Consider the following 14,575-nt stretch of genomic DNA (forward strand, 5'->3'; position numbering starts at 1 on the left):
GTGGCTGAAGTCGGACGCTTAACCGACTGCGCCACCCAGGCGCCCCTGAATATTCCTTTTTTACGTAGCCCTTGCTGGGTTTTGTTGTCAAGTTTAAAAATTTTTTTTTCCAACGTTTTTTTATTTATTTTTGGGACACAGAGAGAGAGACGGGCATGAACGGGGGGAGGGGCAGAGAGAGAGGGAGACACAGAATCGGAAACAGGCTCCAAGCCATCAGCCCAGAGCCTGACGCGGGGCTCGAACTCACGGAGCGTGAGATCGTGACCTGGCTGAAGTCGGACGCTTAACCGACTGCGCCACCCAGGCACCCTGTTGTCAAGTTTATATCAGCCACTTCCTTTTCTATTCTTCTGGATGATTTGCATGAGGATTGCATTATTTCTTCCTTAAATATTTTGTAGAACTCACCCCTGAAGGCATCTGAGCCTGGAGTGTCTTTGTGGGAAGGTTTTGATTTATTTTACTGCTCTAAGACTATTACGGCTTTCTATTTCTTCTTGATTTGTATTTAGTAGGTTTTCCTTTTCCAGGGATTTGCCTGTCTCATCTAAATTTAAAGTATTTTTGGCAAATTATCCTCTTGTCTTTTTAATGTTTGTGTTACTGTGGTTATTCTCAGTTTAATTTCTGACACAACTCATTTGATGTTCTATTTTTCTTGTTCAGTCTTGCCAGAAATTTGTCAGTCACATGAATCTGTTCAAGGAACCAACGTTTGGCATTTGTTCATTATTTATCTTTTTATATTTTATTGATTTCTGGGCTTATCTTTATTCTTTGGGTTTGTTGTTAATTTCTTGAGATGTTGTGATAGACGGCTTCTGTCTGCCCCTCCAGCCCCCTCTCAAACCTGCTCCTCCTGTGCCACCTCTGGACTACATAGGGCCTTTGGCCTTCTAGCTTCTAGTTGAGTTTGGCCCAGTGGGGAGACCTGACCAAAGACTAGAGGAAGATAGAACAGTGAGGTCAGATTATTTATTTCCCTGGGCCCCCACTGGCAAGGTTGCTTTGGGCTTGCTCTGTTCCTTGACTAAAGGGCAATGTTTCTCTCAAGGTGGTCTGTTCTACAGGACCCCTTCTTCATCCAAGTTCTAGAAAACTCTTTATGGGGCCAGGAGTGCTTGTAAAAACATCACTACTAGTACATTCTCTTGTGGTTTTCTTCATTGCACCTGCACCCCTGTAATTGCCCCTTTGTAAATAAGCCCTCCTTGGAATTATCCTTTTTTTTTTTTTTTTTTTTTTTCAACATTTATTTATTTTTGGGACAGAGAGAGACACAGCATGAACGGGGGAGGGGCAGAGAGAGAGGGAGACACAGAATCGGAAACAGGCTCCAGGCTCTGAGCCATCAGCCCAGAGCCCGACGCGGGGCTCGAACCCACGGACCGCGAGATCGTGACCTGGCTGAAGTCGGACGCTTAACCGACTGCGCCACCCAGGCGCCCCTCCTTGGAATTATCCTAATTTGAACGTGACACCTACTATTTGTTGGGACGCTGACCTATACAGGTGGCTACATAGTTCATTACTTTTTCAGCTTTTGTTCTTTTCTAACATGTATATTTAAAGCTATAAATTTCCCTTTAAGCATGATTTCATTGCATCACATAGGTTTTGGCGTGTAGCGTCTTTGTTATTTTTCAGTTCAGAAGTTATACTAATTTCCACTGATTTATTCTTTTACCATGAGTTATTTGCAAGTGATTCCTTCTTTTCAGAAGGGTATTTCTAGCTTCCCTAGTTGCATATGAAGATTATTCTAATTAGCTTTTTGTTATTGGTTTCTAGAATATTTTTACTGTGACCAGGGGACATTCCATATATTATTTCAATCTTTTGAAATACATGAAGTTTACTTTGTGGCCCATATCACCAGTTATTGTAAATGTCGCACGTATGCTTGAAAAGAATAAGTATCCTATAATGTGGGGGATGGGGTGTCATGTTTGTTCTCTCTAGATAGATAGATAGATAGATAGATAGATCCATTAGATTAAGTTTAATTATGTTATTTGAATATTCTATATCTGTTTTAGTCTGATCCTCCTATCAATTAGCAAACATGGATTTGTCTATACATTCTTATATTTCTGTCAGCTTTGCTTTTTTTTTTTTTTTTTTTTTTTGAGGCCGTGTTATTAAGTGTATACAAATTAAGAATTATAATATATTCCTGTAATAACCAGATGAATTAACCCCTTTATCATTAAGAAGTGACTACCTATATCTCTACTTATGCTCTGTGTCATAATGTCTAATTTTACCTGATATTAATAGAGTTGTATCAGCTTTTTCTATTAGCATTTGCATGGTATATGTTTTTTCATTCTTTTACTGTCAACCTCTCAGTATTCTTATCTTTTAGGTAGATCTCTTATAAACAGGATATATAGTATTTCTTCATATCTAGAAAGCCAAACGTTCCTTGACAGACCATTTCTTACATGGAAACTGAGAAAGATAGAATGCTGCCACTTAATCTGAAACATAATGCAGCTTGAACTTGTAATTATTACTTTATTAATATCAACAGACCTCTTTTAGAATTCATTAATTTATTTATTTTTAGTGTTTATTTATTTTTGAGAGAAAGAGAGGGAGAGAAAGAACGAGATACTAACTCTTACACATCCCTTTGGAAGTGGCCCCCTTCACTTCTTTTCACATTTCATTGTTGTGATAGACGGCTTCTGTCTGCCCCTCCAGCCCCCTCTCAAACCTGCTCCTCCTGTGCCACCTCTGGACTACATAGGGCCTTTGGCCTTCTAGCTTCTAGTTGAGTAGGGGGAGGGGCAGAGAGCGAGGGGGACAGAGGATCTGAAGTGGGCTCTGGGCTGACAGTAGACAGCCCGATGTGGGGCTCAAACTCATGAACTGTGAGATCATGACCTGAGACAAAGTTGGATGCTTAACCGACTGAGCCACCCAGGCGCCCCTCTTTTAGAATTTAGAAACAGATTTTTATATTCCACACCTTTTCTTATCTTTTTGTGCCATTCAAAACAACTTTTTGTTTCAGTGCTGTGTTATAGTATATACTCTCTTTTAGTGACTTTACATGGCAATTAAATTCAATATGGGTACAACCAACAGTGCACATAATTCAGCTGAAGTCCCAGCAATATGAATGGTCATGGCCAAGTTCATGCATAGACAGTCAATAACAACTACATCATGACTGCCATCTGGCTGATAGCAATTATACAGTGTCATTGATTCTGCTTCAGAAACGTCAAAAAGTAGAAAACTATACATCTTAGAACCAATGAAATATGATAGATATCTCTCTCATCCAGGTTGGCAATCTTTGTCATTCCACTGGGACATTTAATTGACTTATATTTAAAGCAATTATTGGTATATTTTGATTTAAATATTATCTTAATGTGCACTTTTTACTTTTTTTTCCCACCTGTTCTATGTTCTTTCTAAACCTTACTTTGTCTTCTTTTGGTTTGATTAGCCATTTACTTACTATTCAGTTTTCCCCTCTCTTAGTTTAGATGGCACACACTTTGGCAGTCAGGATATTTGCAAGTATTCTGGCTCTCACTCCTGGGCACACAAGAGGGTTGCATTCTCTGTCTGCTTGAAGTTAGGTGCAGCCATACGCTAGCTTTGGCCAATGAAATACGAAAAGAAGTGAAGGGGGCCACTTCCAAAGGGATGTGTAAGAGTTAGTATCTGTTTTGTCCTGTTCTAGCTTCCTTCTGGCAAGTTAGTCAACCTCCCAAGGCTCAAAATGGTGGCTGCTCTATCAGCTGTGGTCCCTGCCCGACTACAATCCATGCATGATACTCCACCAACCAACCTCACACCCACCAACCTCAATTAACATGTAGTGGGATGATAAACAAATTTTTGCTGTTTATACAACTAACGTCTTAAGGTTTTGTTACCATAACATAGCCTGGCCTATCTTGATACAAAAATTGTTATCGGAAACAGGGTGCTGCCATAACAAAGAACCTAAAATATGTGACTTAGCTTAGGTACTGGGTGGAAGGTAGCAAAGTGAATGTTTTCAAAAGCTAGAAGGATATGATGCTTGACGAACACTGGTACAACACGGGGGGAAGACTATGACCTGTGGTAACTTATAACACAGATAATGAGTTTAATAAACTTATACCTCTAGAAAAGGAGTCAGAATACAGAGTGGTTAAAGAGTATGCATTTGAGGGGCACCTGGGTGGCTCAGTCAGTTAAGCATCCAACTCTTGGTTTCGGCTCAGGTCATGATCTCATGGTCTCATGAATTCAAGCCGTGTGTGGGACTCCACACTGACAGTTCCCTCACAGTGCGGAACCTGCTTGGGGTTCTCTGACTCCTTCTCTCTCTGCCATTTATGCTATCTCTGCCTCTCTCAAAAGAAATAAACTTAAAAAAAAAGAGTATGCATTTGATATGGTTGAGACAACAACAGCAAAAGAAAGGGACAAGCTTAGGAAACAATCAGTTCTTACGCAAGGATGAGCAGGGAAAACCCAGAAACTCAAGAGTTTGAAGCAATCTCTCATCCCCAACCAGTCAAAGGTAAACCCAAGAACTGGGTTATCTGAGTGACAGGATTATTATAATTCAACCTAGCGACCAGGAGGGACTCCATTGTGACCTTTTGCACCCACTTGTTTGAGGGTTAAGGTGACCTACGGTAAATCCCATGGAGTCTGATTTTGACCGAAGATGTCTGCCATTCAGTGAGAAAGTGAGCCGGTTTCAAGACAGAACTGTGGGTCGTGCCTCTTAGCACATGGAGAGGACTCAAATGGATAACAAGGCAGCTAAGTTTTGATGGTGAACTACTGACCAAAAAAGTACAAGCTTTTACCTTTTTAAGGTTCTTGACTGTTAGAATCTTAAAACGGCCTTTGAGTCCTTACCACTTACAGGGAGGTGGAGGCCTTGCTCTCTGGGAGTTCTTTCCTTCTCATTATCCATTATCCTCCAAGGCCAGGCAAGAGAGGACAATAGAGAATAAACTTTCCTTGGGGACTGAGTTGCTTTCCTTACCAGCTTCTTGCCTTTGCCTCACCCTCCTGTATGGGCCCCAGATGTGCCTCCACAGAAAACCACTGGAAATCTCTGATCAGATCCCACGGTCGCATTCTGTAGATGGAGAACTGACGCCTGGGACTGGAACTACCAGAAGCTGATTCAAAATCCAGCCTCTTTTCCCAACCTGTGTGGTCTTTCCACTCTTCCACACCGTCTCCTTATTGTTCTACCTGTCTCTAACCAAGTGCATGGCCTTCTTGGGTTTGCTTTAGTGGTGGTCTTGGAATGAGTATCTATAGATATTGATAATGTGCCTACAATTCTATATGTTTTGAAGAAACTTACGGGATTACTTTGATGTCTTCTTTGCCATGCAGGATGTAGTCAATGACCTTGTAAAAGTTGATTTCCTAGGCAAAAGAGATAAAGAAATATATAACTTGGCATCCAGAGACAAAACTTCAGCTTGAGCGTGTCCATGAGACAAGGCTTGTTTTCAACCATATGCCCTGTGGTTTTCTAGAAACACCAGCCTGGCCCTCTAAGGGCGTAGCCCAGCTGCCCCTGAGCTCACTGTCCTCAGCTGACTCCTGATTCAGCATGCTTAACCTTGGAACCAGTTCAGGGTGGCCAGGCAGGGTCTGGGATCTGGGAAAGAGGGATAGGAAGCGGTTCCAAAGGGAGCTGGGGGTTAAGTACAAGGACAAAGAGTGAAAGACTGCTTTCTGGAGTCCAGGGAGAGAGGGAGGTGGGAAGGAGACTCCTGTCTCAACTCAGCCATCCCTGCAGGGCTCAGCTCCACGGTCACGGCCCCCTTTTCTCCTTCACACCCATCACTCAGCTGCTCTCTTTGCTGTGTCAGCTCTTCCAGACCTGTCTTCCCAATCTTGCTTCGTGCCCCCCAGCTCACTTTCCACCTCTTCCATCCCTCACACCTCCTTGCACCGTGAGAACTCCCATTCTCTAAAGTAGGTGTGTTCAGTCACATGACTTCCTAACATGTAATGGGATATTGGCACATGGCTCCTTTCCCTTAGCTCTCCAGGGAAAATTCCATCACCTTATTAGATCCTCTCAACACCCACCTGTGATGAGCAGGTTAGAAACCATTTTACAAATGGGAAAACTGAGACCCAGAGAGAGGAAGGGACTTACTTGTGGTAGACAGTGAGCCAGGACCAGAAGCTAAGCCTTGACTCCTATGCTCAGGACCCTTCCTGTGATGCCACTTAAACTTAACGTTATGTTAACCTAAAAGAGTGTTTTACTCTCTGCGTCACTCTTACCCAGGGCAGGGCTATTCACAGTATAGCCTCTGGACTGGGACTGTCTGCAAACTATTTGGTACCCTTCCATGCTGAGATAAAAACAGAAATTGAGAGTGTTTAGAAACTTTTATGGCAGTTTGACTGAGTGAAGTTAGGGCTGTTGACACGAATGAAAAGGGGGAGGGGATTTACATTTTATATGTCTTAAAAAAAATTTTTTTTAGTTATACATCGTTATCACACTTTGAAAAGTATCGGTCCAAAATGGGTTGGAAATTAAAATGACAACAACAGTAACAACAAGTGTTCCTTGCCTGCAGTGCTTTGAGAAGTCCTGCTCTAGAGATTTCAATGGAGACACCTAAGCCCTATCTTGGTCTCCTGACTCAGAACCTCCACAAAGAGAAATTCCTGATCCAGTCAAGGGTGTCTGAATGTCCATTTGGTTGACAGGTGATCTGGACCTTCCTCAGGCTCCAGAGGGAGAGGCTCTGCTCATGCCGATCAGTGGCTCCCAAAAAGGGTCACGTTCTGGTCTTGGGTCTACTGTGTGCGCTCTTGGGGGCTCAGTTTCCCCATCTGGAAAACTAACGGTGTGTGCTTCTTCCATTTGCCCTGATGGAAGCAGAGCTGGGCACCCGGAGATCCTGTATCTGTCTTTGTTCTCTCTCATGGCCTTTCCTGTACCTCTCCCCCATTACTCCCTGGCCACGGCAACCACTGTGGAAGTGGAGAGGGTCTAAAGACATTCAGACCGTTTTAAAACTGACACTAGATAATCGCCAAAGTTCTTCCCAACTGTGCTTCTAAGATTGTTGTTGGGTGGGTAGCCGTATCCCTCGTAGATTACAACGCACGTCTTCTTTGAACCAGCAATTCTACGTGTGGGAATGAATCCTACAGTTACACTTCTAAATGGGGGGCAAAACATCATTTGCCCCATCCGGGGGCCTCAGCCAGACTGCTTTCCAAAGTCTGGACACAACATAATGTCGTCATCAGGAGACTGGCTAACCAAATTGAGTGCCTGCATCCAGCAGATACATCGCCTGTCTCCAGAACAGTGTAGCTGTATCTGTGCTGATAGGGGAAGATCCAAGCTGAGAAACGAAGGCACAAAACAGAATCATCCCATTTGTTGAGGATGGTGCTGGTGGTAGAATTCGAGGAGTATCTGGGTGTCTGTAGACATTCCCGGAAGGACAGACTGCTCACACTGGCCAGCTCGGGGGAGGCTAGATTTCTGTGGCATATCCTTTTGTAATGTGTGAGCTTTTCATCGGCTCATGTGTTACTTTTTTTTTTTTTTTAAGTTTACTTATGTATTTTGAGAGATAGAGTAAGAGCAGGGAGGGGGCAGAGACAGAGGGAGAGAGACAGAATCCCAAGCAGGCTTCATGCTGTCAGTGGAGAGCTGATGCGGGGCTTGAACTCGTGAACCATGAGATCATGACCTGAGCTGAAATCAAGTCAGAGACTGAACCGACTGAGCCGCCCAGGCGCCCCTCATGTATTACTTTTTCAATAAATGCAAACAAATTGTGCTAAGGACATTTTTTAAAGTGAAGTCGTACCCTGGAGGCAGTTCCTGAAAGCAAAGATGGCCGCCTTATCTACTGAGACTTTGGTGTAGCTAAATGTCCCCCTGTGAGGAAAAGGAAGTCAACTTCTATGACCTTCTCAACCTTCCTCAGGTCTTTGTTTTAAGCCATCTGTTCTCGGGTGTGGGCTGCTTCCTGCTCACAGAGGCAAGCTGTGGGCTCCCTGGGCCGCCCAGGCTGTCCTATCCATGGATCTCCACAAGCCTCCTTCAGAAAGGGTAGAAATGGACTTTTTTTTCTAAAGCCCACGGAAGAATCAATTTGCTTTCACAGAAAGCAACAAAAAGATCAGTGTGCTTTAGGTAAATAGAGCTGTTTTCACGCACTGGAGCTCAGCTGAGTTGCCTTCAAGCAACATATTCATGTTAAGAATTCACCAGCCGTTGGAAAGTCAAAACTGAGCCGTCAATGAGCACTTTTGTTGCCTACCACCTGAGCAGCGAAGGCTTTCACACAAGGGTCTTTGAGAGAGCCACAAATACAGCCATAGCAAAATTATCCTGCATGGAAATATACCAGTTTTTAAATGAGTGCTATTTTTTTTGTTTTTTCCATGAAGGCTAACTAGCCTGTATATGTTTTTAATAATGAAAACACACACATGTACAACATTTTACTTTTAAAAGGAGATGAAGTGAGGTGTAGCTGCTGTTGGCGATCTTTAGACCCGTGACTTGGGGAGGCTAATTGGTCAAAGTCCAGACAACAGTTGTATTTCTCAGGTGAATGTGACAGAGAAAGTGTGAGGGCGTTGCGAGGTGAGAGGGAATGCTAAAAAACATGGCTGTAATGAGTTACCAGGAAGAAAAGCACCCTGCGTTTGAATTCGGGCAAATGAAGTGACCCTTCCTGACTTCAATCTCTTCAACCATGAAATGGGGATAATGATACTTCCTTTATACACTTGTTGAGAAGAGTAAATAACATACTCCAGGTAAAGTACCCTGCAGATAATAAGATTCAACCCAGGTAGCCATGATGATTGGATGCCTAGTGTATGTCAGTGTTTGATTTGCTTTAGCCACCATGGTCCTGCCGGCCATTTGGATCATCCAGGCATTACAGATGAGGAAGGTGAGGCTTACAGAAGTTGCCCAAGGCCACGCAACTATCTGGTGGAACAGGGGTCTGAACTCAGGCTTGTTCTTCCCAAGCCCAATCTTTCTAGAAGATTTACTTTGGGCCAGTCTTGTCATGTTGTTTCTGTGCCCCAGTTCAGGCCTATGTGTGTCCCCTCACTAGCTGTGTCCTAGACCTGGAACTGACTATGGAGATGAGTTTAGTGACAGTACCTCATAGATGGGAAAATCGAGGACCCAAAGGATTTTTTGACCGAGTTTGCCCTATAGGTTACCAACCAACCAAAACCATAGTTATTTGCCTTCTGACCTTTTCCATCACAACCTAATACCCTGTACTCTTACAAGGACTGAGCCCCTGCTACCTGAGATGTAGGAGGGTTTTGGGAAAGGAAAGTCTTAGCCATAAGTGTGCTGGTCACTTCCGTGAAACCAAAACTTCTTGAATTGATCAAGAAGTTGATCAACTGACTGAAGAACTGACTGAAGTTGGTGGTGTCTGAAAGCTAGGGTGATCACTATTCCAGTTCCTCCACTTCTAAATTTCCAGAAGATACAAATCCAGCTCAGGTGACTTGGAGATAAAGCTCAGGGTGACATGTCAACCGTGCCAACACGAAGAGCTGAGCTTAAAAAGAAAACGGTCCCCGAGTTATTTTCTGACAGCAGCACATGATGTAATGCTTGAAGACTCAGTCTTCCCAAAAGAAATCATGCCATTGTGTGGGTGGAAGAGGAGTTTGACACAGAACAACAGCAGGTTGAAAGGTTATTTTGGATGAAACAGGGCAGATGATGTAGATGTCCAGGGGGCACTCTTTTCTGGTGTGTTCGGGAAGCTCATAGGCAAGGGTGTTAATTTCAAATTCCTGGAGTTTGCATGAAAACTAAATAAAGTCTATCATTCACACACGTGCACACACACATACACACACACGTGGGTGCGTGTGTACACGCACATTTTAATTTGGGGTAGGATTAGTATTGGCTGGGTGGGATCAGGCCTCCTAACAGAAACTGATACAGCATTTCAGACAGGCTAAAAGATCCTGTGGGACGAGCATGAGACTAAAACTCAATTCAGGGCCTGACTCTGCTGCTTACTTATCCCATGTGGCCTCAGCTAAGGTCATCCTGTCATTCTATAGGTTCTGCAGGCTGTGTGAGTGACAAATCTGGTTGCCCTGCCTCATCTCGTCCTCCCCACATACATCATATCAGCTTCTCTCTGTTTATACCAAATTATGGAAAGAGCCCAAATGTTCTTCAACAGGTGAATGGATAAAGAAGATGTGGTGTATATATATATATATATATATATATATATATATATATGTGTGTGTGTGTATGTATATGTATATGTATATACGTGTGTATATTTACATACAATGGAATATTACTCGGTGATCAACAAGAATGAAATCTTGCCATTTGCAACCACCTGGATGGAACTAGAGTGTATTATGCTAAGTAACAGAAGTCAGAGAAAGACAAATACCATATGATTTTACTCACATGTGGAATTTAAGAAACAAAACAAATGAACATAGGGGAAAGGAAGCAAAACTAAGATAAAAAGAGAGAGGAAGACAAACCATAAGAGACTCTTAAATACTGAGAACAAGCAGGGTTGCTGGGGGGTGTTGGGCGGAGGGATGGGCCAAATGGGTGATGAGAATTATGGAGGACACTTGTTGGGATGAACACAGGGTGCTATATGTTAAGTGATGAATTACTTAATTCTACTCCTGAAACCATCATTACGCTATATGTTAACTAACTTCGATTTAAGTTAATTTTTTTTTAAAAAGTCAAAAAAAAAAAAAAAGAAAAGAAAGCAATGGTATGAAAGCAGAGCTCACAAACTCAAGTGCCTGGAGAGGCCTGATAGAAACATAAATGAGTGCGGACTGGGGAGCAAGGCTATACGAGGGGAATGGTGAGGACTTTGGCAAACTAGAGAGCTCTGGCCATGTTCCAAGGAGACAGCTGCCCCTCAGTTCCCATCAGACTTACCCTGTGAGGGGGACCTGGCTGGCTCAGTGGCAGACCATGCAACTCTTGATCTCAAGGTTGTGAGTTCGAGCCCCATGTTGGGTATAGAGATTACTTAAAAATAAAATCTCAAAAAATAAAATTTACCCATGTGGGACTGTGGGTCCAGTTTCGGCTAATCTTCCACTTTTTTAAAAGAAGCTGAGAATCTATGTATTTATGGGAAAAATGTCTTGATTTTTTTTAGATGTTAAACTATCAATTCCCAAAACTTTTTAAGTAAGAAGAAAAATTTTAAATGTATGTAGCCAAACAGGTTTATCTATTGGATGGAAATGACCTGCTAGCTACCAATTTGTATAGTCTCAATTAGATATTAAGGTTATTTCCAGCTCAAATTGTCTTCACGTCCAAACTTTTGCTAGGTGAATATTTAAGCAAGTTGCTCGATATTTCTGGAGCTCTTTCCTTATCTGTGGAATGAGAATATTAATTCTTCCTTAGCCAATCCCACCAGGTTACTATGGAACTCCAGCAAGATATTAAAAATACCTTGCAAGTTACAAGATGTGGCAATTATGAACAATTATCATAACTTTAAGGGGAAACGACCCAACCCAGAGAAGATAGATATCTAAGTGATAAAGAAATGTCAGCAGGCTCTACAGTGCCTTAAATTTTGCATTTCATTAAACGTTAGATCATACTAAACAGTCCAGAGAGAGACTTACCCTTCCATCTGGAGTCCTGGGACCAGAATAGGGTGGAGCCTCACCCATCAGGACTGGCCACACGTCAAAAAATTCCTAGGGATGAGAAAGACAATAATTACACATCTTGAAAATAGGTCAAGGAAAGGAGATTGAGAAAAGAGGACCCACCTCTGTGAGTCATTATCGTTGAAGTTCAGAAGGTGGGAAGAGCTCACTGAAACCTAAGCTTGGAAGGGGTGCAAAATTCATTAGCGTTAGGGGATGTCAGTCATGTCTGTGCTTCAAGATATTGATGAACTAGGGTTGTCTAATCATTAAGCAAAAAATAGGAGCTGAGTTGGAACACCCTTATACTCCCCATGTTGTGGGAGTGGGACATGAGAGGGAAAGTGGGGTCTCCAGGTCTATGAAATTGACCTTAAAGACATGCTAAGCATGTGACTGAAGGTTTAGCTAAAACAATGCCCTCTGCAGCCTCATTTATAGTAGTGAAAAGTTAGGAAACAACCTAAGTGTCTAATAAGAGGGGACTTATTAAATGAATCATGGAACATCTACTAACAATAATGCTACAGATGTATGTGTGTGTGTGTGTGTATACACATACATATACATATATATACACACATATATATATATACATATACATATATATATATATATATTTATGTTGATTAAAAAAGTGTCCTTGCTGCACTGATGAGTGAAATATGTGAGGGGACAAAAAATAGAGATCATATAACCCCAATGTTTAACTAAACATAGAAAATGCCCTCAAAGGATTCACAACAAAACACTAACAACCGGTCTTCTCTGGGTGATTGCAGTGAGACTGTATTTAGCAATTTTTCTGTCATAAAATGTGTTGCTTTTGGAATCAGGAAAAAAAAATTTTTTTTCCCAAAAAATAATGGTGCCATAAATACACAAAGAGACCCATATCAGGGATCCGTCGAGAAAGGACCCATAAGACAACCGGCAAAGATACAGTCAAGGAAGAGAGAAATGACCAGCTAAGGCATTGCATGGGCACACAGCCTCAGAAGAAGAAACTAACTGGGACACCACGCGAGTTCTTCTCTGCCACTTGTCTACTGGTTTTCCTGAGGCACAGGGAGCCACACAGCTTGTGCTGGGCTGAGCCAGGACCTCACAGAAGAGGCCTCCATGCTTCATTGCCCTCTCTGTTCATTCATCTATTGCCATCTAGGGACAGTGATCCATTAGCACTAGGTCATCGTGGGTAGGATGCTAAGCCCTTCTGCTCTTGGCCTCTTTCTTGTTTGAACTTGGTGGTTTATCATGCAGAGGACAAGCAGAAGAGAGTCCACATGAAATTCAAACTCCGTGTCCTCAAGCTTCTGCCCAATTGGGCTCTTTGTCTAGACTACACACCAGGAAGACATTCAATTCTGGGTGAAAATACGAATAGGGAGTCTACCTGAGCCCCATAATGTGTTTGCTGCCAGATACATAATGTGTTTGCTGCCAGATGAATAAGACAGAGTTCATGCCCTGGGGGAACTTGCTGTCTCTTGGAGGGGTCAATCAAGTACTCAAGTAACTATAGTAAGGTAGACAGGGTAAGACCCAAAATGAATCCATTGGAATGGAGAAAGAACGCAAATGTTAGAAGAGCCCAAAAGAAAGTCAAGTGCATTGAGCTGACACTGTCTGTGTCAAACACTGAGTGGCTTTGAAGATTGTCCCAGAGAAGCAGCAGCTATCAACGAGGGGGTGGGCAGAAAGTGGGGCATATTTATGCTTGCCTTTCTCCCTCTTCATCTCTCTCTCTCTCTCTCTTCTCTTTCTTCTTTCTTTTATTTTTCAACAGCTTTATGGACATATGATTCACATGCCATATAATTCACCCAGGTAAAATGTACAATTCAGTGGCTTTATTGACTTCTTCATAATGTCAATAGCTCAGATAAGAGCTTAGCTACCTGGGGGGATGAGGTAGAAGGGGGGTGAGGCAGGTCATTTGAATGATTGTAGGCAGACCAGCCCATTTCTAATTGCTAGATTGTTCCGTCTTTTGGGGATGACTAAGTTAGAATATTCGTGCCTGGGGTTAAGCATCCAACTCTTGATTTCAGGTCAGGTTATGATCTCACATTAGTTTTGAGCCCCACATCAGGCTCCAATCTGTCACATGGAGCCTACTGGGGATTCCCTTTCTCTCTCTCTCTTTCTCTCTCTCTCTCTCTCTCTCTCTGCCCCTCGCCTGCTCTCAGTCTCTCTCCCTCAAATAAATAAATAAACTTAAAAAAAAAGAATATTCTTGCTTAAGTGTCATTTTCCCTTTTGAGAGGGAGCTCAGAAGAAACAGAACACAGCCACACACAGCAGGCTATATCTGGGTTCAGATCCTTTAAGGTGTGAACTGGGCACCTTTTGAATTCAACGACTCAGAAATTCTTATTAAGAAAGAACCATTCATTTGTATGAATTCATTCATTTGCTACTTCCTAAAGGTGTATCAAAGGGCTTGTTGCTGGACTTGGCAATAATTGGCAAAATATTTGGTTCAGGAGTATGTGAAAGTTAAATGGATGTTTGTACTAGAATCAGAAGTTCCCTAAAATCAGTAGATAGCTGACGTGCATCAGAATCACATACAGAACTATTTTAATTTTTTTTAATTTTTTAAAATTTATTTATTTTTGAGAGACAGAGACAGAGCACAAGTGGGGAAGGAGCAAAGAGAGAGGGAGACACAGAATCCAAAGCAGGCTCCAGGCTCTTAGCTGTCAGCACAGAGCCCAACACGAGACTCGAACTCACGAACCACGAGATCATGATCTGAGCTGAGGTCAGATGTTTACTGACTGAGCCACCCAGGCGCCTCACATACAAAACTATTTTAAAAGCAAAAATCAGAATAATAAATCCATGAGTATATGGAAATCTG

At 42.4% G+C, this 14,575-nt stretch overlaps 1 protein-coding gene across 3 annotated transcripts in view; it reads right to left on the bottom strand.

The window, feature by feature from the left end:
* PDE6A (phosphodiesterase 6A) overlaps positions 1-14,575 on the bottom strand; it is a 63,695-nt gene that overhangs the window by 36,541 nt on the left and 12,579 nt on the right. For all 3 annotated transcript variants that reach the window (XM_040497442.1, XM_040497457.1, XM_040497452.1), the window contains exons 5-6: positions 11,680-11,754; positions 5,351-5,415 (exon numbers count right to left, since the gene is read on the bottom strand). In XM_040497442.1, coding sequence (XP_040353376.1) covers positions 5,351-5,415; positions 11,680-11,754 — 140 coding nt within the window. The remainder of the gene's footprint in view (positions 1-5,350; positions 5,416-11,679; positions 11,755-14,575) is intronic.

This window comes from Herpailurus yagouaroundi, unplaced genomic scaffold, assembly GCF_014898765.1.
Source record: "Herpailurus yagouaroundi ecotype Mexico unplaced genomic scaffold, PumYag 29, whole genome shotgun sequence".
NCBI lineage: Eukaryota > Metazoa > Chordata > Mammalia > Carnivora > Felidae > Herpailurus > Herpailurus yagouaroundi.